This window comes from Sylvia atricapilla, chromosome 5, assembly GCF_009819655.1.
Source record: "Sylvia atricapilla isolate bSylAtr1 chromosome 5, bSylAtr1.pri, whole genome shotgun sequence".
NCBI lineage: Eukaryota > Metazoa > Chordata > Aves > Passeriformes > Sylviidae > Sylvia > Sylvia atricapilla.
In genome coordinates, this window is record NC_089144.1 from 12485270 (window position 1) to 12509370 (window position 24101).

The 24101-nt window shown below is 36.6% G+C and overlaps 1 protein-coding gene across 4 annotated transcripts in view; it reads right to left on the reverse strand.

The window, feature by feature from the left end:
- MAGI2 (membrane associated guanylate kinase, WW and PDZ domain containing 2) overlaps window positions 1-24101 on the reverse strand; it is a 710849-nt gene that overhangs the window by 478728 nt on the left and 208020 nt on the right. For all 4 annotated transcript variants that reach the window (XM_066318723.1, XM_066318722.1, XM_066318726.1 and 1 more), the window contains exon 2: window positions 19226-19342. In XM_066318723.1, coding sequence (XP_066174820.1) covers window positions 19226-19342 — 117 coding nt within the window. The remainder of the gene's footprint in view (window positions 1-19225; window positions 19343-24101) is intronic.

Sequence of the window (24101 nt, forward strand, 5' to 3'; positions counted from 1 at the left end):
CTCAGCTGAAGTAGAAAACCATCCACTAAGGCCTGTAATAAACTTACAATCACCAAATTTAATTTCAAATCTTTAACTCAGAACTGAGTAAAAGATAAGAATTAGACCTTGGTCAAATATACTGCAGAACTTCCATTTAAGTGAACTTCTATAAGCCAATATTGAGCAATGGATTATTCATGGACCCAGATCTGTATTGATAGCAAGTCTGAAATTTTTGATATATTTTTTTATCTTTTTTTTTCATCCTTCTATGAAAAATAATCAAAATCAACCACCTAACATAGGCCTGAAATACCTCCTCCCCCAAGGGTATCTTCATGGCATTAGAGTACCATGAAGCTGAGGAGATTAGTCATATAAAGAATGTTTTTAGCATTTTTCTCAGTAAATGTTCTCCCTCTTGAAAGATATGAATTCATGTGTCTATTAGCGATAACCATTAAATTAAAAATCATATTTTTAATTTAAAAAGAATAAAAAAATTTCCAGTCCTCCCAGAATATTATAAAGTCTTACAAATTTAGGGTTTAACAAAACCACCCTGCTCAAGGATTATAGTGCATTGTATTGTGACTTATATTAAAATACATAGCAAGAAGTTATTACAGGAGGGCAGAAACAAAACCTAAAACAATTGGGTGTTGGATTATGTCATTATCTGAAATCTACCTGGAGATGGGTTTTTTTTCAGATCTGAGTAATTTTTTTTGGCTGATTTTGACAATACTAACTAAATACATTTTACTTGATAATATGTTCCATTTCACACACTTGGTGAAATGAAACAATTTAATGAGTCTTCATTTATCTGCCTTCACAGGAATTTACAAAAGCTGTTACTTCTCTTGGTTTGTATATCAAGAAAATGATTTTACAGCAGAAGTTTGGTGACTTCATTAAGTTTGAACAGGATAAAAGAGGCATGCTAAAATGAAAGCAAATACTTTTGAACCCTAAATATCCTTCCCTTCTAACTACAGGATGACCTTAATTTTCTACAGCACATATCTCTGGATTCAGCATAAATAATTCTTGGTCAAACTGGTGTCTCAGTTTTGGCATTTGAAATCAGCATATTTCGATTTGCTCCTACTTTATCTATCTTTCTTGCACCAAGCTGATGTTTGCATTCTGCCAGTAGCAGAAACCACCACTTTCATGATCACTTATTTGTGTTCAAATTAAATTAAATTAAACGTGTTTAAATAATGTCACTATTCATTAATTTGCACAGTCTAGGTATATCAGTCATTAGGTGACTAAAATGAACACAAAATACCTTTTCAAGAACCTTCTTCTACTGGGTCTTCTGACATGTCATTAACAAGCAGCTGTTCCAGCTCTTGGCTATAACTTGTGAAAAATAAAAATACTAATTAAAAAAACCCCAAGCAAACAAAAAAAAACCAAACCACCCAAACCCAAGAAACTACTCACATGTACATTCTTCTTTTGCTCAAATACTAATATATAGAATCAATAAAAATAGGGACACAAATATAAGTAAAGGACTTTTTGTTCGTTTGTTTGTTTGTTTGCATTTTTGGTTTTTTGTTTTGTTTTGGGTTTTTCTTTGTTTGTTTGTTTGCGTGGTTTTTTGTTGTTGTGGGGTTTTTTGTTTTTGTTTTTGTTTTTTTGTAGCAGCAGTCTTTTTTAATGCAACAATTTGGTCAAAACCACCTCATTTCTCATGAGGAACATCTCCTATATCTCACTTCTTTCCCTCCTGCAGAGTTTGGAGTCATTCCTGGTTTCTCACAAAAGATCTGAGCACCTCTGACTGTAAGTTCATGGGGATTTCTTGGTAAGGAGGACTGTGTAGTACTGCTGCTTGAAGAAAACTCCCTGAAAGCCAGTTCACACCATCATTTAGACAAAAACATCTCTGATTTTAAAGACAATACCACTGCAATATATTTCTGAGCTACCCCAGCACTCACAATGCATCTCAATTGCTTCTGAGTTTAAGAGAAACTCTGGAGAATGTCTGGGATTAAAAGAGCATAATCGACATCAACTGACAGCAAAAAATTTAATATTTTTTTTCTCCCTTGACATAGCTCCACTGTATTTTTTAAGGAATGCTACTGACTTTTCCAGCTAATACCTAAATGCTTGCTTGGCACAATGATCTATACACAATGACTCTATATGTTATTAATGTTCTCTCATATGTTACTAATTATTTCATGATTCACATAAGCTTTACAGAACTGATGTAAATAAATTACATAATCTCAATTTTAAGAACACTAGGCTAGATATGCTCTTAGCAAGCTTTCACTTTTTGTGAATCTTTATTTATCTTTGTTTTCTGTATCACTCAAGGTTTCTAACTGTCAATGCCAACATGCATTTAATTATTTTTATTTCCTCAAATTACATCAGAATGATTACATGAAACTAATTAATGATTTGAAAAAAGTGCAAATTTATGGGACGAAAGTCTGAGAATGCCAACTAATTTTTTCTTTTAATATTTAAAGCAATACTGGGTCTTCCATTAAGAAATTGTGTCAGTCTTCACATTTATTGAGAGCTGTAGTTATTTTTCATTAAAGTGAGCTTGAAAACTTTTTTTTTCCCAGAGTACTGTTTAGCAGAAACAGTAAGATAAAAATAAACAGACATAAAGTAAGATAAAAGTATAATTTTTTAAACTCCCCCCCTTAAAATGTTATTATTTCGTGCAAGGAAAAAAAAATTTAAAAATGTTTTATGACTCTCTCCACACTGTAACTTACGACAAGAAAATTACTACACTTATAAACCATAGGACGAAAAATTAGAAAATGTCATAGTTTATAAGTTTTAATTAATGTTCCTTCTTATTTCTATTACAATGAAATCTTTAATAATCCTGTAACACATTACTTTCCCCATGGCTTTGCTATGGCTTTTACCAGTCTTGTGAAAATATAACCCCTTATTTTCATTTACCTTAGAGAACCCCTTGTCCACCTTCCCAGCTGCTGTCACTGAACCCATGATCCCGGTGCAGCTTTGTCTCACACATTCCTAGTTCCTAGTCCTTATGCAGAAAAACAGCATGAATGAGCATTAAAAAAAAAATACAAAATAAAGGAACAAAAACCAGCATAAAACCCCACTGTCTTACTGCAGTATCTACTGTTCTTTCTTTCAAGGAAAGAGATGCCTCTTGCCTGTGTGGACAGCACTGGCCCAGGGTCATACTGCTCTGCTTCTGTTTTCAGAAGCACATGTGGCTTAAAATAGCCCCATCAAAATAATGTTTATGAAAATGAGAGCACGCAGAATTTCAGTTTTCCAAACTGCCCCTAATTGTGATCAGAGCACCTGGGTTTAGCTGTGAAGCCTGCACCAATTTTGCAAAGGGAACAATAGGTAGATCCTCAATTACGGCTGCACTCAGGCATGCTATTGCTTATAACAGTGTTTAAGCCACAACATGACATTTATTCTCAGAGGTAAAGGCCAAAGAAATAAATAAGGAGAAGTGACATAAACGATGCTGGCAAAGGTATTCCTTCCTAGGCAGCAATTATGACAATCTTCCCCATGCTGCAAAATTAGCCTGCAGAGTGAATTATTTTAAAACCATAAAAATGAATGAAAACAGTTCTCTTAATTTAAACCTTAGGGTGAGCACTGAGTTTTGGGCTTTTTTGTTTGTTTTTGAACTAGGAAAATGGCAATAACAGTACATTATTTAAAGAAAACAATAAAGCTGCTCCTGCTTTTCAGACTTGCAACCTTTTACAGTTTTATGATTAAATTTTTAGTTAATTTCTTCTGTAATTTAGGAGAACAAAGCGATTTACAAGTCTCTACAGAAAAATGCTACAAAACTTTAATTATTTTGATATTTCAGGAACATATTTAGCTCAACATTGAACAAAGTTAATTGTGCCAATCTACATCAGTAACATCCAGAGAGCTGTTAGAATTCAGTAATCATTTGGAAAATGAACTTGATGTTTCCTGGCTATCATAACAAGGTTAAAGCCTGAAACTGCGCTGATTTCTGAAAATCCCCAACAGTAATGAAGTTATAGTGATTGACATCAGCAAAGAAATTGTTACTGGTGTGTATTCATCATATTGGAAACTCTTAAGAGTAACAACTTAAAATTCATTGTACAGAATAAGTTGCAGAAGAGGATGAGAAGAGTTCTACCTTCAGATCTAATTCAGCTGTTGCATCAATAAGATACAGCTTTTGACCCTCCCAAGTCCCCTGTTCCACCAAAGTCCCTGTGAGCCCTACACTTTAGACCTTGATCTTACAAGGTGCTGTGGGTGGCCCACCAAGGACATATGGATCCCTTCACATCTGCAATCCTGCAGGCATTGCATTGTCTCAACAACTGCATAACTCCAGGCACTATCAACAGGGAACAGTATGTATCATAATTAATCTATTGTCATAGATTGAAGCACCAGGGGATAAATAGAAAATTCAGCCTTTTTAAAAAGAAACAGAATTGTTAGGCATGCTTTAGCTGTCATACACTGAATTTTCATTTGAATAATACAATTTAGGAGAAAAAAATAAATCAGATGAAACAGAAAAGAATATTAAGAAGTGAAGAAGGAGTTTATCTGATTGCCAACCTCTTTACTTTTTATTCATGCAAAATAGGCTGCTTCCTCAAATCACCAAACTGCTCTAATAACAATTATTTTTACTTCCCTGGCATTAGTAATCTAAAATATCTTACAGGTGTCTGAGCCATCATTCAAGCGTTAGCCATAAACAATACATGATAGCAGGATTCTACCCAGTCAGTGGTTTTATTGCAGCATTACTGGATATAGAGACATTTAGACAACCAAATCCTTGCCTCTGGGGACAGCAAACACTGTCAAACAAGCAAACAAGCTCAAACACTTGGGAGAGTGGCATTGGTGCCTGCAGAGAATGAACAGGTAAGTCATGCTCATATACTCCTGGCCTTGATGAGGGAACCCATGAAGTGAGAGCAGACTGATCATCAATACTCCTCTCCCCTATGCTTCTGCAGGGCTTATTGAGGAGCTGGAGGGTGAGGAGGAAGGGGAGGGTGAGCTCTTTACTCCTGGTCTCTTCCATACTTTAGGGCTGTGACTATTTTCCTCTGCTCAAGTGTCCTGGGTTGTAGTATAAGATGCATTCTATCACCATCTTCCTGAACTGATGAATGCAATTGCTGGAGCAGTGTCTTCCCAGGCCCCCTCCCTCTGGGGAGCCTCCTGTTAATGGCCCATCAATGCCCTGCCATGACTCACAGATAACTCCCTCCAGGGGCTATCTCTCTTTAATTGGCCATCAAAGACTCACTGCATGACCCATCATCCCACTGTGAGATGCTCTGCCCAGAGGGAGGAGCCAAGCATTCTCACCTGGATATAAGCAGAGATTTGGGACAGTGCAGGCAGCCCTCACCCACTGGATTCCCAGAGGATCAGAACTACCAGACTTTTTGTTCTGGTAGGATCACTGCTCACCTGGACTGCTTCCATCTCCCTGCTCAGGTTGTATTCTGACTCTGTCAGAGGTCTTTTTGTATTATTGCATTTATTTTATTTTACCTTTTTCCCCTTTTCTTCTCATTAAATTGTATTTCTGACTTGGAGCCTCTCACTCGTTTTGCTTTCAAACCACTACATCAAGCATTTTAGTGACACAGAAAGAGGAGTAATATATGGCCAGATTTAACAAAGCAGGAGGCCAGAATCCCAAATCCAACAAGGACAATGAGAACAAAACCAAAACTCTGACTCTGAATATTTTAAATAATGCTACATAGAACATGAAAAAAACTAAAACCAAGAACAAAAGAAAACAAGAAACAACAACAAAACCCCCATAAACAACAAAACAAACAAAAAACGAAATCCACAACCAAACCACACAAAACCCCCAACCATACCAAAGCAACCACAACAAACCCCCAAACAACAAAACCACAAAACAACAAAAAACCAAACCAAAAACATTCAAACCCCCAAAATCATGTAAAAAAATTCTATGTATGCTAAGATACATATATTAAATATTGCCCTGATATAATACTGAAGAATAATATTTGCCAAGTTGCTGTAGTATTCTTCAACTTCCAGAAGTGAAAATTGGACCATTCAGAAGCAGTTTCCCTATCTTAAACTTGGAAGCACTGTCATTGGTAAATAAGCTTGGAAGTGCACTTCTGCAGGAGATGGATGGAGTAGTGGAGACAAACAAATGGAATATTTAACTAAATAATATGTTTTTACAAGTGGTGGTGAAGGGAAAGAAATCCCTTCCCACCAGCCTAGAGGTTCAATCTTTTCCATTCACCTCTGGTTTTTTTCTGGTACAGACACAGCCATCACTTTGAAATGCTTAGGACAATCAATGTGCATTGTTAATAATGGCACTCCACACTGGCCAAAGAAATTGTGTTCCCACATTTTCTCTGATGTCTCTTTGGGGTATGAAAAGAGAACTGGAATATGAAGGGAGACTACAGCACCATATGGAGTATTGCATGGAGACAGATTTCTCTGTCTGTCACATCTGCAATACTGCACAATACTGTCTGCAGAGGGACAGTACACAACCATGGGAACAGAGCAGCTCTGCAGAGTGAGGTGCATACATGGTTTGAACCAAAAAATAGTGAGACAGAGGAACATTTAAAATGTGTTGATCTAAAATCCCCCTTGTCTTTCTGCACTGATATGGCACTAAAATAGAAGCAGTTGTTGTGAACCCATTGGAAACATCTCTGCTGGACCACATAACAGGAAGAAAAGATATTTTCTATCTTGTGCCATGATCTGCACCAGAATAAAAGCAGACTGGAAGAACACAGAGCCAGAGCTTCCTGTGAATGACTTCTGGAACAATCAGTTTGAGTCTAGTTTCCATAATTATTCACTGTTTTCTTATTTCTGTGTTCTTACACCTCTATTAATCCTTCTGTCCAGGAACGTGACATGCTTTGTGCTTGAGTTTAATGGACTTGAAGACATTGATTTGTTCAGGCTTTAGCTTTGAAGGATTGTTAGTGTTGTGCAGATCACATCTTTATAGGTCCTGCATGGAATGGGATAATGAAAGAAAATTAAGCTGCTATAAGCCTCACTGTATTATCTGGGGAAGAGGTGCATTATTTTCTAGCCTGCAGAAAGCTAAGGTCTGCAATAATTTAACAAAATCCTACAACAGACATAGAGAAAGAAATTAATTCTCACTTCAACCTAATGAAAGTTCATGACGATATTTCACTTGAACAGTAAAAATTGTGCTCCAAGTTATGACTGTTCCTCTGTATACTTCCTAAGTAATTTTCCTTATTTTCTTACCCAGTAGGTTAAAATCATCCCTCAAGTGACATAGAGTTTATTTTCACTGCTAAAGCCATGCTAAGGCGGTAGTTTTCTTCCTTCCCTTAAGATTGGTCAAAGCAGAAATGGGTAAATAAACTGTAATCACATCAGAGAAACTTAAAGAAATGAAATACAAGGCCTTTTCTTTTTTACTGCATGTGTATTTTAGCCTGGATTAAAGATGATCTTCAGTCTAAAACAATGATCTGATTTCAGATTGAGTATTAACAAAACTCAGGAAACTGTAGAAAGCTTTCAATTTATCACACAAACGTTTATAAATTTACTTTCTACAGTTGCGTTTGGTATTCCCTCCACCACTCAAATGGCTTCACAGCCTCATTGTCTGATACTGTGTCATGTACCCTGAGACCTGTGAGGTGTCAATCCATGGGAGGATAGGAGGTGCATTTCTTGGTCAGAGCTCACTGTCTCTCCAAAACCATCATTATCCTCCTAAAATTCCTAAAACTTCTCCCTAGTCTTTGGTAAAAGCTTATGAGCACAGACATTTCCACAGCAGAGAAAAAACCCAGTTATTGCATTTTACATTGGAGTTTATGACATAACATGTCCTTAACAACGTGATTCTCAGGAGAGCTTCTGCCTTCCTATGAGAGCACGATCTGGCCTCTGGCCACAGTGCAGGTAAACACACGCCCTCAGCAACCCTCCGTGTTTCCAAACTCAGTAAAAATTACCATCAGAAGGGTGCAGTGACTAATGAGCTGATTCATGTTTAACTTTGCCTCAACCAGGACTCACAGGTCCCTTTCTGTGGCACTGATTCCCATCATCTCATTCCCCAGTCTGTCTGTATGCCCAAGGTTGCTCCATCCCTCATGCACATTCTGTCACTTTCCCTTGTTGAACACACCCTTCTGCCTTGTTTTTTCATTTTCCTTTATGTTCATCTTTCAAGCCTCCTTGTTTTATAGAAGAGAGAACTTAGATCAGAAGCATTTTTCTTGTTAAAAAATAAACCTTTAATCTTTATTCAGAATTCTCTTTTATGATGCTAATGGATGATTCTACAAGAACTAACATTTTCTCATGTTTATTATTGTTGCTTAAATCTTCCACATTTAATAGAGAGGGACGAAAGACAATATAATTGCATCTTGCAGAAGCCTTCTCTTTTCTTTTAGACTTTATTGCTTTTTCAGAATTTTGTAAGAATTTAAATAAAGTTGGAATTACTTAACAGAAATAAATTTTTCAATACCTAGAGCTTAGTTACTTTCCTCAACTGTGTAAAAAAAAATGCTCTTAGAAACACAGTGCCACGTGGACTTCTAATATTTTTTTTAAAATGTGTATGCTAGTGGAAGCAAGGTCACCACTGAATCTCTCAAATATCCCGTGTTTTTTCCCACTTGAATTCTCCAGTTCAGACTGAGCAGTCCTGATCCAGGACAGAAATAACCCTGTATCTTACTCAGAAGACTCTGAAAATTACGTTCCCTGCAAAAGCCTACAAGACATGCCAGAGCTAGGCAATGCAAATCGAGGATAATGACAGGAAGAGAGTAATTAGATGCTCTCTTTTTGTGAAGATGATGAAAGAAAGGATTTTTTTCCAAAATTCATCACTTTTTTCCAGGACATTGCATTATAAAGTACAAAACCAGAACAACCACTATTCTCTGACAGTTTACAGTCCAGATTACTAAATTGTTTCTGGCTCCAAGTGCCACGTTTCTGAGTCAGTGCAATTTTAACTGTGTATTTAAATAATAGTTTGTTGGTGCCGAACTCTTAATACAAATACAGATGCATTTGTGTTGTAGATAAAAGTGACTGATGATCTCATGGCAAGTTTTGAAGCTTTATAGGAAATAATCATTATTTTTGAAGTACACAAAGATAAACTAAAGATTAGATAATATATAATACAGCTAGCTTCATTTACATGATACACAAGGGGGAATAATCTTTGTCTTTGGTAATTGATGGGGAACTTCACATTTCACATATTCCTTGAATGAAACCCTGAATAGCAGAATGACTCACCACTCAGCTGTACCTTTCACCATGTCCTCACAGGACTCAGAAGAGAAAAAGAGAGAAATACAAAACCAGCCTGATTTTCATCCTAATTTTGAGATAAAGCTGCTAGCTTATCTAGAGGACATAAACCTTGAAGTACATTTATGAACGGGCCTTGCTTATTGTATGAACTAAAGTTGCAAAGGTCCATGCCCTAAGCATCAGCTTTGGTTAAAGCCACCTTCCTCAACCTGTGTAAAACCTACAGCCTGAAGTCTCACCTTCCTTCTCCTGGCCACTTAATGAAGGCTTGGAGTCAGACACCAACCCAGGAGCCTTCTGAGCAGGGACTCAGCCAGGGTTTAGAAATGTGCAGAGGCTCAGAACTACTCAGCATTTTAGTGAAAGTCAAAGCAGGACATCTTAAGGAACATTTTAAAGGAACAAGAGAATTTTTTATAGATGCTGCTACAACAAGGATATTGTATATAAAAGACATCTTGCCAAATCACCATTTTGAGTGCCCCAAAGCATACAATTCTCAGTGAATTAAAGGTAATTAAATTCTGTTCTCTGGGTCCTAAGAGCTCTTCAAGAAGGACTACAAAGCAATGTACATTTCCCAACTAAATGAAGTGTTCTGTGAAATGAATTAACCATTACAGGGCAGAGCTTTATGGCAAAAAAATTCTGACACACCTGAGAAGATCAGGAAGGGTTCCATAGATTCTTCTGCAGAAAAAAAAATCAATTTTTGCAAGAAGGGATAGAACGGCTCTAATCTAAAGCTTAAAATAAAAATAAAAAAAAAAAATCTGGGTTTCTCTGTATTAACAAATGCTCAGTGAAATAACTGGTCAAGCATCGACTCAAGTCAGTACCAATAAGAGTTGAAGAAATCATAGCAGCACCAAGTTGAAAAAGAAAGCTCAGTAACCAGCCAAAATAAAAAATGAGAATCAGAGATTACAGAAGAGTTAAGCTGAGTGCTGGTGTGCATTTTGTCACTAGCTAAAGGCCACTACAACACATGGAGACTGTGACTTCAGGAGCCTAGAGTGAATTTTGTCCTTTCCTACATATAAAATGATTCACTATTTTTGTGAGCAATGTGAAAATATCTTAGCAATGTATAACAGGTATTAATGATTAGTTTCAACAAAGGCATATTGATAAAATAACAGCAAATCTAATTTGTTGTGAAATTTAGTACTAAAAATCTGATCTCTTAACTGAAAAGCATAGTGTTTTCTATACCCTGCAATATATGTCCATGCAAGCTTTTAAAATTCTAAGACAAGAACTGAAAACCTAAAATTACAACACTGTTCTGCATTTAGATCCAGATCTCTGCTTTCATTTGAAATACAGAGGTCTGGAACCTCTGCATTATTCTAAATAGATTTTTCTAACAAAAATGTATTTTTGCAGTCTCCACAGTAAGAAAGTTTCTCTATTCAGACTCAATGAAATAAATTTGACAGAATTATTTGAATAATCCAGAATAGATTGATAGCTAGTCAAGAGGTTGATGTGTTAATAACAGTAATACATTAGAAAAAGAATGCATTAGATAGAATCAAAACCTGGAGACAAAGGAAAAATATAAAGTTTTGACAAACTGTCATGGGTCAAAATCAGGACAGCAGTATACTCAGGATACAGGAAAACAGACTTCCAGAAAAGGAGTTTCCTCATGACAGTTTTTCAGCCAATAAATTATAAATTAATCTCACACCTATTGATGAAACCAAAGATTTATTCACTCTTCAGGTCCTAAGCACCTCTTCAGGTGTTAGAGCACCTCTGTAATCTTCATTCTCTAATGTTTTTTCTTCTCAAAGGAATTTATTCTACCCAGGGTACTTTTGAATCTAAAACATGGTGCCACTAGAGTCACTTGTCCATTGACCTGGACTTATTGTACACAAAAGGTTGAAATTCTTTTTTTGTAAGACACAGAAAATATGCCTTGTTCTCTACAGCTGGGGATATCTTAAATCTTGAAATACGATCTAAAGTTTTACAATCTTATTTATGACCTTTTGAAATGAAGGGAGTGGTGGCACAGAGCACAGTGTCCAAACAAACCAAGAAGGACCTGGGCTCCAGCTGGTGTGAGAAGGCCACTGAACTGCACTTCAGATGTGAGAAGTTGGTTATTTAGTGAACTTGGCCAAGTGTTTACCAATTCAAATAAATTTCTCAGTATGCAGCAGCTGATCTATTCATGAGGATGTCCAATCATCACTGCCACTGACTCGCTTTTGTTATGGTTGTAGATGAAAGCCCCAGAAGAGAAAAAAACAAAAGAAGCACATCCTCCCAAAACTGATATTGGACCTTTTTATTCAATTATGCAAATTTAGTAGATTAAGTAGATTAATTTAATAGATTTAGTAGTTTACCTGGTTAAATTATTGGTTAAACTACTGGCTAAATTGGAATATTGATTTTTTATGCAACTCTTTTTTTGTTGATATGGTTCTGAATTTCTAAGGACAGCTGTTGGTGTTTCACGTTCACTGTTCAGTTGTTCTTCAGATAAAAATCACCAAATAAAGATTATTCACTGTTTCTGACAATTTATCTTCTCCAGACTGAGAGAAAACACAGATATTTAGAGTATCTCAGCTTACCTTAAGAAAAAAATCAATTTTTTACCTATTTGACTGCAGATGGGAGCTAAATTTATCTAGAGGTTCTATTTAAAAATCTTTTAACATCAAAAGGTAATTGGGAAAGATCATGTAGGAAATAAAAAATGCTTTAGAAATTTTAGGCATGCTTACATTTTACAATGCTGCAAGTATTTTTCATCATATTTTTAATTCTTAAATTTCTAAGATACTTTGGTTATTTAAGGAGAAAGGTCAGTAGTATATCTAAGATCTTCAGGCTTGAAAAGACTACTGTCATAGGGAGATACAGCCCTTACACAAACTTCAAGCTGCTTTAGGCTACTCAAGAACTTTGACTTGTACTTGTGAAATAAGTTATTTGTGGCCTCTTCTGTTGTTTGCTATTCTTGTTCTGTTGAGGCAAGGTACTTCATCAGATTCAGGCTACTGCCCTTCTAATTTGCTGCTAGTAATCAATAAAATTAGGGCTATCATCAAAATTCATTTAAAACTGCCATTATCCTTTATCCTTTTGGTATATCACGAACTAGAGAACCCATTAAGGCAACACTAGAGAGCCTTCCCAAAGTTTCTGGGGACAATCAGCAGAAATATTGTAACTAAACTCTCATCTGGAATCATGTGTGTACTATATCACATATAAATAATTCCAGACAGATGTGATGAGCAATCCAAGATGCTTGACATTAGTCTTTAAATCACATGCCAGCTAACATCAGTTAAGGAAGATATGTGGTACACTTTTGTAGGAAAACAGCTTCAGAAAGATTGGGTTTGCCATTTCAGAACATTTTTGTATCCTTTTCTTTAGTGAGTTTAGTGGTATTGTATCAACTTTCCAGTTAGCAGGGCATCAGATTACCCGTTAGAAAAAAAAAAATACTGAGTTTGGTTTTTAAAATGGGAGAAAAGCATGGTATTTAAAAGAGCAGAAAGGAGGGAACAAAGGAGTGGGAAGAATGGGAGTAGGAGGCAGAATTACCAGTCTCAGTGTTTTGCACATGTGATTTGGGTGCAAAGATCGCTGAGAAACAGAACTGTTGTAACTGTACAGCCAAGGAAAACATCCTAATGTCTTTATACAACCTTTATGGAACATTTAAGTTGCAATATCAGAAGTGGTACACAACTACTGCTCTACATTTTGTCACAACTGTTCTCACTTCCTACTACAGTTACACTACATCAGACACATTCCTTCCCTCCTTCTTCTTGAACTGTGTTTATTTTCATTGCATACACATTATTTTAAGGTGAGTACTTATTCACGGAATACCTGAAGGCTGATGTCCCCAGTATGTAGAACTGAGAAATTTCTGAGGAAAAAAGGTAGAAATTATGTACATTTTCTCTCTCATGACTAACAGACAATATACTTTCCATTGGTGTTGTTATTTGTAGAGATGGTTTGGACATCTGTTTACCCTAGACCTTAATTAAAATTGCGCTTCACTTTGATAAATAAACTTCAAAAATTGTTTTTTTCCCTGGTTTTATTTTTATCCTCTTCCTGCTGAAGGCAATGCAGTGCCTGCAGACTGAAGATGCTCTGGGCATAGACCATGCTCTGTACAAACTGATGGAGAAGCAGCACAAGTGCTGAGTCCAACCTTTACCACCCTACTCTGAAACAGACAATAGGTCTCATAAAATAACATGAAAAGTCAATACAAAGATTTATAAGCCCAACTCTTTTTACCCAGCATTCCTAGTGTCCTCAGAAAAACAATTCATTGTCCCATGTGCATTTTCAGAATAGTGAATACAGCAGTGAAAAAGAAAGCAAGGTCCACAGGTAACAGTTTAACCACCAGCCCACCTCATGCAGGACAACTAAGAATTGTTGGTGCCCTGTGACCTTTTGTCAGCTCTTTTTTCTTTTTAGGCAGCCAGTTATTGGAAGCAGTGATGTCTTTCTCATCTTCTGGTACACATGGCCGTGCTGCAACCAGCACAGTGGGGCCCTCATCTCACATAATTACCTGATTTTGCTTGAGATGCCAGTGATTTCACTTTAAGTACACTTTGGAGATGTGCTCCATGAGATACACAACAACAGCAACTTTTTTTTAAGAGCTCTGCATAGCTCTATTCTGAACCATCAAAGTCTAAGCAATAGCTAACACTGGAAAAATAAAGCAGTCATTAAAGTTAGGTACTGTTATTCCCAGTGATGCAGACATTTCTTGGCAGTATGGTAGGCTAAGCACAGGTTATTTTATCCTAGCAATAGCTCCATATGGCGTCAAACTGGCAGCTCTTTCACTGACAATACCTCTTGTAAGATACTTTTAACATGAACAAACTTGTAAGAAAAATATATTTTACCATTGGCAAGTCTGTTTCACACATTTCCTTTTGCATTTTCTTGGCTATATACTTTTTAGAAGAAGAAAAATACTATTTTTAAAAAAAAACAAACACCTTGAAAGGCTTCATATCTGTCCAAATATGGATTAGTCAGGTGCACCTCACAACCTTATCCAGAGCAGCAGAACTATGCACAGGGAGCTCTTGACTTTGGGCTGCCCTCAACCAATACGGAGTTATTGCCTTCTTGAATTCTGCAACTCTTTCTTCAGCTTAGAAATTAGAAACCTCATATCAAAAATTAAGTATGCAATGTGGATTTAATTCAGTATTTACTACTTAACAAAATAAAAGGTATTAGAAGAAATACAAATTATGATAACACCTATCATTGGGAAAGTATTACACACTCCCAGAAGTTCTTTATTTCTGATAGGAACCCATGAAACTAGATGATGAATGACTAAGGTTTACTAATAGATTACACTTCTCTGACAGAGTGAAAGATCTTGTTGGTTTTGCACTGTTTTGCAGATGGAGATTTCTTCAGGTCTGAAAGTGTGAATTCCCCTGCAGCCTCAAGTATAAACATATTTTATTGACTTTAGTATCACTAGAATATAAGCTAATGGCTCTAGTTTTACTATATATGATAAATAAAACCAACACCCAGGAAAAAAAATGTATCTCTCTATGTACTTCTTCTTCTGGGAAGAGAACTAGACAACAAACATAAGCATGCTGTAAGATATAACATTTCAACAGTACTCAGACAATATTGCAGCATGTTGGTTAAATTTATACATAGACCAGACTATACTAAAATACAATAGAACAAAACTATATTTCAAAATAAGGCTCTTATTTATATTGATTCAAAATGACCTAAATATTCACAGAAGATGGAAAAAATAAATCACAGCAGAAGTGACTTAAGCGACTCATTAAGTGTTCATAGATGTCATATTTGCAGTGCAGTGTTAATTATATTCACCTAACACAGAGCACCCATGGCTTCAGCAAGCAAGAAAAAGGAGGATTTGTTATCACGATGAATTGGTATGTGGGAAACTGCTGCTCATAATGATTCCATTTCTTACCCCTGGTCACTCACATACAGCATATGGCACAGTTACAAACCTAATTTTTGTTCCTATGCTGCTGATAAACGTCTTACATAAAGCATCCTTTCTCCAATCTTTGTGCTAATGGTAATACTGCAATATCCAGTGCTGTAAGGTTGATCCACATACCCAGTCTCTCTATTCTCACATTATTCCTTTTCTTCTAAACTCCATGACTAAGAAGGAAGATTCCTCATCCTCATAATGTTTTTAAAGCTATTTTCCCCCCATTTTCACTGTAAAGAAAGCATTCATGGGGTACATCCTCCTACAGTGCAGCAGGATAGACCAACTCATCTGAGCTACTGTCGATCTGAGGTTATATCCCAGAGGATATCAATGAACTTCTCTTCCTGCTTTCCTCTATTGCAGGAAAACCACAGTAGTGCTCCTAAATATCTTCAGTGTAAGTTTAGGATATGAGAAGTGCTAAAATTCTACAAAACAGAAAAAGGGGGAAGAAAATGCATGACAGAAACTTCAGCTAGGTCTTCTGAAATTGGAAAATGAGGAACTTTTCTTTCCCCCAAAACTGCCTTAACAGCTGAGTCTTGACTGCTGCAAATACAATTGTACATCCTGCCCTGGGATTTATGCATATCAGTCCTGTTGGCAATGCAGGGAAGCTCAGTTTCCCATGGCATTGAGAGCTGGGACACTTATGGAGGGCAGCATTTGACTCTCGGGGTTACAGGATCATTTCTAATTTAGTAGAAAGGGGCACTGCATTAGCAAAACCAGAGAAATGTAGGGTCATGAGCCCATCCAATTCATCCCATTCCCAGGGACTACAATTTCTGAGGTCAGAACTGACCCCTTATCCTCATGTCATGTGATTCTGGCCCATCTATTCTTTGGGGATGTACAGGGATGTACACTTGTATAATAGACAATTCAAAGTCTTACCTAGAATCACAGAGTCATAGAATGTTAAGGAAGAGTCCTTAAAGACCATCTAGTCCCAACTCTCCCCCACCATGGGCTGGGACACCTCCCAGGAGAGCTGGTTGTTGAAAGCCTCATCCAGCCTGGCTTTAAACACTGCCAGGGCTGAGTCTAAGGCCCAACCTTATGTACTAAACACTAGTTCAGTTGTCTGACTTGAGTTGGCTTATCCTGATTTAAAACAGGTATGGATTAGTTCTCTGCTTCCTGGTTTCACAGAGAACACTCATTCAATGCAAGTGAAAGATGACTTGACCTAACCTGGATGGCTGAGAAACCCACAGTCAGGCCACTGCACTGCTGGGGCCAGTGCTGCCAGTGTGAACAGAAAGCAAAGAACACAAAAACTCAAGGTCAAGGACTCTCTACAAACCTTCTCATGGTTTCATTGGCAATTATGCCTCTGTAAAAGAGCAAAGATTGTAGATGCATTTTTAAAAGGAAAATGTTGCCACCTATTTTTCTTTTTTTTTCCCCTCTCTTTGTGTTACAACCTTGTCATTGGAAATTAAGTCCATGCTGCCTACAGCTGGGTTTCCCTCTCTACTTTTCTGCACAAGAATTTGAAAAAACCTGAGTGCTGCTTTTGCTGTGTTGGCATCTGTTGCAAGATCTGTAATAAGTTCATGGTTAGGTGCACTCATTGAGTGAACTTGTGGGCAGTGGTACAGTTAGTTAAACATTACCACTGTATACTAAGGACAGTGTGAGGACAACCAAACAGTACTCTTAGACAATGCATAGAGATTAAAAACAAAACACTGCCCAGACCAGAAGATTCTGAATACCAAAGCTCTTGAAAGGTAAGTCTGTGATTCAAAAAGTAGTGAAGTTATATGAAAATAAGAGAACAGTTGAGACTATTTTCTCTCCTAGGCATGAATTCTGGGGACAGAGTAAAACCGCATTAAAAAAGATTCACCACAGTTATGATTTAGAGGAAATTTGGGTTGCAAACTATGTGACAGTGTCCTTTTTATTTGACTGATTATGAAAAATCCTTTAGCTAACCACATATCATCCTGTCTGCATTTGATAATTTCTTTTATTTTAAATACCACTTTTAAGCAGGATTACTTTCATAGAATTTTCAAGAACATTTTGAAGAAAATATACTAATATATTATACTATGGAGTATTTTTGTTGTTTGTTTGGTTTTTTTTCTTGTTTTTTGTTTTTTTTTCCCCTATCACTCACTACTACAGAAAAAAGTCCTCCACTCTCCAAGAGCACACCAGCTTACCTGGCAAATCAGCACCTGCCATATGCAACACTATAGTATATTTCAAAATGTAGTTTTTAATTAGTCAAATACGCTCACTCTATAACACAATGACCTAAGAATTCAACCACCTAAAGTGACACAGAAGATGGAGAAGCCACAGCAGAAAGGAAAAGTTGTAATGATTATGGATTCCAAATTGTAGTTTTGTGGTTGTAGTGTTTCATTTTGAATGATGAATTTCCTTCTGTGAGTACTGTATTTTACTTGACATGAGAACACTTTATTACTGCCTTGAATGAAAACAAAACAGCCTCAAAAATACTCCTTGTGCCCATATTGCTGACAGATAGTGTCTCTCATACACGTGTGTGCAGTAGTTGCAATACTCTTTATTTTCCTACTTCTTTAACCAGGAGCTGTGGCAATAATGAGCATGGACTGGGGTTACAACAAGGATACGTTTGGGCTAATGATGCTCCCAGGCATCCTTGGAAGTGAAATGTAGTCTCAAAACTTTTCTGTACTTGCATTTCCACTTTAGCTGTGATGTTTCTCAGTATTTTCAGACAAATCTAATTCATCATAAATCTCACATAATTATAATATTTTTTGTTTTCTGCATACAGGTAATAACTGTAAAATGTTTTTCTCCACCTTCCTTTCTGATTGGTTGCAAATGAAACATTATAAATTAGGAATTTATTTTTTTAGAAGGAGCATTTCAAAGCTTCATTCTTTAACATTATGAAAGAAAAAACATACAGTAGCATTCACTACAACTCAGTTTTCAAAGAGCATCCCCCCATTACCATATAAATAGCACAGCCACTTATTCAGAATACCTTCCTCTGCCTATCATTCCAGTGTCAAGCCTGTAAGTTCAAAAGTGCACCCCTTTTTTTTGCCAAAACCAGAAGACTCATTTTATGTCTGCTAAGCAATTATTTTATGAGGGAAGAATAATGGAACTTCAGTTCTTTTTAAATGATATATTGTCTGTCAGCCAAGTAGATCTGTTCTGAAAGGCATGGCCACAACAGTTGGACACAGCTCGCGTGACTGCTCAATTTCATGTCTACTGCCAAAATAGGTGAACATTGTCAATACAACAAAAATTGTTTTACAGGTTTCAGAATATTTTGAATATTGTTCAATATTGTGGCAACAAACACATATGCAAGACAGTACAAACTTTCATTGCCATGCCTGTTGCATTCAAAGAAAATCTAGTTCATACATTTCTTCTGTTGCTCTACTGCTTTCTAAATCCAGTGGCATTATTACATAATGAATATGTGAAACATGAGGCAGATCAAACTCTCTCTGTTGGACATACACTGAACCAGCCCAGAAAACTGTTTTCTTCTCTTTAAAACTGGGCTTTCTAAAACTACAGAAGAAATACTGTTATTATTATTCTAGAGCCAGACTTTATGAAATTACAACTTTGAAAACACCACAAAAACCTCAGCACTGCACAGCTGAATTTCTCAGCAGTAACGTGTAAGACTGGAACCAAACCACAAATCTATTTACAGGAAAGCTGTTTTATGCACAGACCACCTCTTGCATTGCAAAGGGCCTCAGCAGCACTCACCCAGATAATCTACTCCACTAAAGAGGCAGGTTTGTCCATCTGCACCCTACTTACATGGCACTGTGCGGAGGTAGAGATTGTCTCTTATGATCTGCTGGAGCTCATGGTCCACCGAACCTTTCTGGAACCGTAGGTTGAGGTAGTGACGAAGGTCCTTATCAACAATGCCTCCTGTCAGGGAAAAGACAAATGAAAGTACAATTTAAAATTGTATTGCTTTGATGGAAGCAATGAATCACTTGTGAAGTCTTTCCGGCTCATTTTCCATCACGTTTCTGTCACGTAAAAAGTCCACAGAGCTTTGTGGTTAAAGCATGTGGTTGGTACCATATTTTTTTACTACTGATAATTGTAAAGGTTAAAAATAGTTAATGACAAATAACTGGCCAAAACTGTACAGTTCAGAAAAATACATATCGGATTATAGACAGAGCTGTCAATTTTCTTTCTGCACAAAACTTGAACATATTGATTTTACACAACTACCTACATATGTATCTAAACAATAAAGTATGAACAATAAACATATTTACATATTAGGTATAACATGTATTATTACATGTTGTTATATATATGACCTTGTATTAACTTCCCATTTCTTATTAAACTAAAAATCTTGGTTCAAAATCCTTCTGCAGTGTTCAGTTTTTTTAGTCCATGTGTAACCAGAATAAAATGTGGCTGTTCTTAGGGATCATATAAATCCTATATGTCATTTTATTTATTTCTGATAGAACTCATAGCTGAAAGAGACACTTTCAAAAACAAGGGCTCATATTTTATTTCCAACATCAAAAATATTATTACAATATCTCAGCAAAGCAGTGCAAATGTGGGGAAAAAATGGGTAAAAAAACCTTGTATTTGCCACTTTTACTATAACTTTGGGACAAAACAATTTAAACTACTATTTAGCCACTGACTGGTGTATCATGTTCCACTTTGAAAGGCATATCTATAAATCTAATCCAACATTATTAATAAGCATTTCCCAATATAGTTCCTCCCCGTTTCTTTTAACCTTGAATAGGGATCACATTTAAAATTATGGAGAAGTCTATAAATAACTCAATTTCTTCTCTCTCTGAAATTCTGACATAGGAAAAATACAGAAAATCATTACTACATTGAGTTCTGACATATATTCCCAAGATGACAAATTGCAAGTAGACAGATCCATAACTTGTTGCTTCACACATGCAACCTTAAAACATTTTCCCAAACGGCATTTGTTATTGAACCCTCTGCCAAAAGTCTTATTGACTTAGACTATATAAAGATTTTCCTGTAAATAGGAACACATAACATCCCTACCTAATTATATGAAAGTCACTGCAGAGCACAAAGGGTTATAAATTAAAATATATTTCTTACAGCTATTCCTATTTATCTGCCTATTACAATTCCGTAACGTTATTACTGCTGCTCTTTGTCAGTAACTTCAAAACCTTTTGTTCTAGGTTTATAAAAAGCTTATAAATAATTTCTCTCTTCTTTAGCTAAAGGCAAAAAACGCGGCAAACTTTCATAATCAAAAGAAGGAGGAAAAAAGCACCCCAGCTCATAAGACATGAAATACCTGTATGCTTGGTTCCCTGAGGCTGAGAATTTCCATATGGATCTCTGTTCTTCCAGGATCCCCAAGCTCTAATTGATCTACCACCTTGCACAACTAACTCTGTTCCTTGCAATAGGTTCAGTTTGCAGATGAGACCATCCCTTCTTCTAATTTCTTGTGAGCTTTCTGAGGAGGCTGTAGAGAAATTCTCTGAGTCTGCTGTCCTTCGTGATCAGCTGCAGACAGTAAAGGTCCTGCAGCTCTTGCTCTACTCACTCTAATATACAGAACATGCCCAGTGATGCTGATGCTTTTTGGCAGCCTGAGAAAATGCCAGTCTGAGAACAACAGCTGTAGCCTGCCCACTGACACAAACCCGAATCAGTCAACTTACAACATTAGTAAGTTTAGGAACCTCCACAGATTTCTGACCCTCAACGTGCATTTTTTATTTACAGCCTCTTATGTCAAACACAGCCATTGGGTTAATTTAGTTCAAGATGTGTAATGAATGCACTAAAACCTCTTAAGCACTTCATTAAAAGAGTCACCTGATATTTTTGGCAAATTGCATATTCCAAACTAGATATAAAAAATGTCTATTTACAAGAAGAGATGTCTACAGCCTTGCATTTCTTACATGAAATTCAAAAGCATGTTTCTAATAGAAATAAACAGAATCATGGTGCAGAGGAAATAAAACTTAGCAGCTTCCAAGCACAATGGAAAAAATAAAACTTTTTCCTAATATCTGAGTATATACTGTAGAACTTTGTTTATTTTAAAGAGCAGTCAGATTAACTACGGTCAACACATGTACAATTAAAAATTATCTTCTTCAAAAGTCATTCTGTTGTCTGAACTAATTAATGTTTTTCAATTCTTTGGGCATGAGCGACCTCTTTTATTTTTAATCTGATAAAACAATGACATTTTCCTCATGGAAATGGTAAAAAATAAAATAGTTCTAGAGCCCTGAAAAATAGATACAGTATATTTTTAGTTCATCCTTTCAATTGTCATTCTTCCGCTTTTCTCCCCTAAAAAGTTCTGTAGTTTTACCTGATGCTTTTTAAAAGCATATTGATTCCAGACACGCTTTTGTGGTATTTATAGTACCTGAGCTTTGGAGCAGCCTGATCCTTTTGAAGTACAATCAGAACAACATCTTGCATGTGCAGTTATGGGTCCATAAGACTTTTTACAAGAAAACTATAGTGAATTGCTGATATGTAAACCAATCTTGATTCAGCAGCTGTGAATTACAGTTTGTGCTACAGACTATATATATCAAGAATAACATGAGTAATAATAATAATAATAGCATTATGTCCTCTGAAAGGCTGCAAATAAGGCACAGAAAATGTTCCCATTTGGTTTACTTTAGAGGGAAAGAAGAACAGTGACATTGACAGCAAGTTCATAGAAAAAGAAACAGGGAAAAAGCATTTTTACAGTCAGTAACTACTATTTAATGGTCCTATCCAGCCCAGTTCGACAAGTGACTGATTTAGCTTCTGTAGAATTCAACTTGTATTTATTTCCTCCTTTTGTAGAACACTGAAAATTACTGAGATGTTGAAAAATTTCTGACATAACTCAACCCCTTTCTTTTCTCTTATCCCCAGTGGAGGAGCCCGTGGCAGTGCCCAGGGACCAGCGGTGCCATTCCCGAAATCCCTCGGCGCTGCCCTCGGGCTCCCAGGGAAGGAGCTCCCAGGCCACCTCCTGCCCACTGCATGTGACAGCAGCAGGAAGCCCTGCTGTGTGTCTGAGGTATTATACAGCTCAGGCTTTGGGAACCCAACCCACAGACCATAATTTAAAGGGTTCTTTGGCCACCGCCACAGGAGGAGGCTGACAACTGCATGATGGAGCATTCACTGGCTTGCAGCCATGCAATGCTTTTATGTTGGCTTTTTTTCCTTTTTGCTGGCTTGAGGCCTGTGCTCTGTTTCAGTTTCATTTCACTCCAGTGAATCCCTCTGCTTTGCTAGCTGAGAAACATAGGATGTGAATTAAATACTTCCAGTAATGATCTCTTGCATAATGTATGTGTGGTTTAGGTACAGCTACCAATCATGACAGCAAACTCAACCACGACTGAAGTAGATTCCAAACATTATAAAATAAGACACACTTGGCTGAACTAAGAAGTACTCTGTTTGCATGTTATACTTATGAGTTTAATGAGCAGTGTGTGACTTTTTACAGTGTTCTAATGCATTTCTCTCATGTTTCCTGGTCTTTATAAAATCTAGTAGAAAAGTCCAATCAGAAAAGAAGTGCAATAAAGAACACACAGACAAAAGGGTACTGAATAGTTTCTAGCTCGTTAGAAGATTCAAACCTGAAGATAATTGCCATTTTTAAAAAAATGGCAGGAAGAAAGGTTTATAATTTTCTCTAATTCTAAATATTCTAACAGGTTTTTTGTCATTTCCTATGCAGTAACTCAGTGATAGTCCAGCTGGAGTCTACACTTACATTATATTTTCCATGAGGAATATGTAAACATGAACATCCCTCTTGTTCCTGCAAGAGTAGCTCTAAACAATTTGTTTTACCCTTAACACATTTTTATTGGCACAAACTTTCAATAAACCCATAAGCATTTGCTCATCTTGTATCATAATCAATGACTTCCCAAAATGTGGTATGGTAAATAATTTGGATTTTTCTAACAGTAAAATCAATTGCATCTCGTCTGAGAATAATTTGCCTTGGATATTTTATTTGCTGGGAATAAAATTTAAAATATTTCAGTTTCCCTGGCTTCTATAAATACTCTTGGTTAGAAATACCCATGTGCAAGCAAGACTTTTAGATCTGTATTTGCATCTGTACATGATCTGCTTCTGGGGAAACTAAAGGAAATGCCTTAGTGTTGTTACTCTGTGAAAGCAGACAAGCTCATAAACTTTCAGTATAAACTACCCCCTCCCTTCTACTGCCCTGCTTTAATCAGATTGGCTCTCCCTTTGTTTTTTAACAAGCTTCTACTTCTGACTGTAAATATAAGCCATATATTTGAGAAAATCAAATGCCTTGAATAACCTGGCTTTCAGCACTTTCAACAGGAGTATTCCACTGGAAAATCTCATTTAAATGACCTATTCAGGTGGTACCTGGAGCTTTATATCCATACCTTGGGGTGGGTCCATGGCCATCTGACAACAGCTCAAGTTTCTTCTGCACCTTTTCAGTTCAATCTGTGCAATTTGCTGCCTGCTAGATTAATTTATCTTTCACTGTTCCCAGATAATCTAACTGACCTTTCTATAAGTAGCCTAAATGATGACCTCAATTCTTTAAATCAGGTATACCAGGAATATCTGATTTATTAATTCTTTTCTCTACCATTGAGATAAA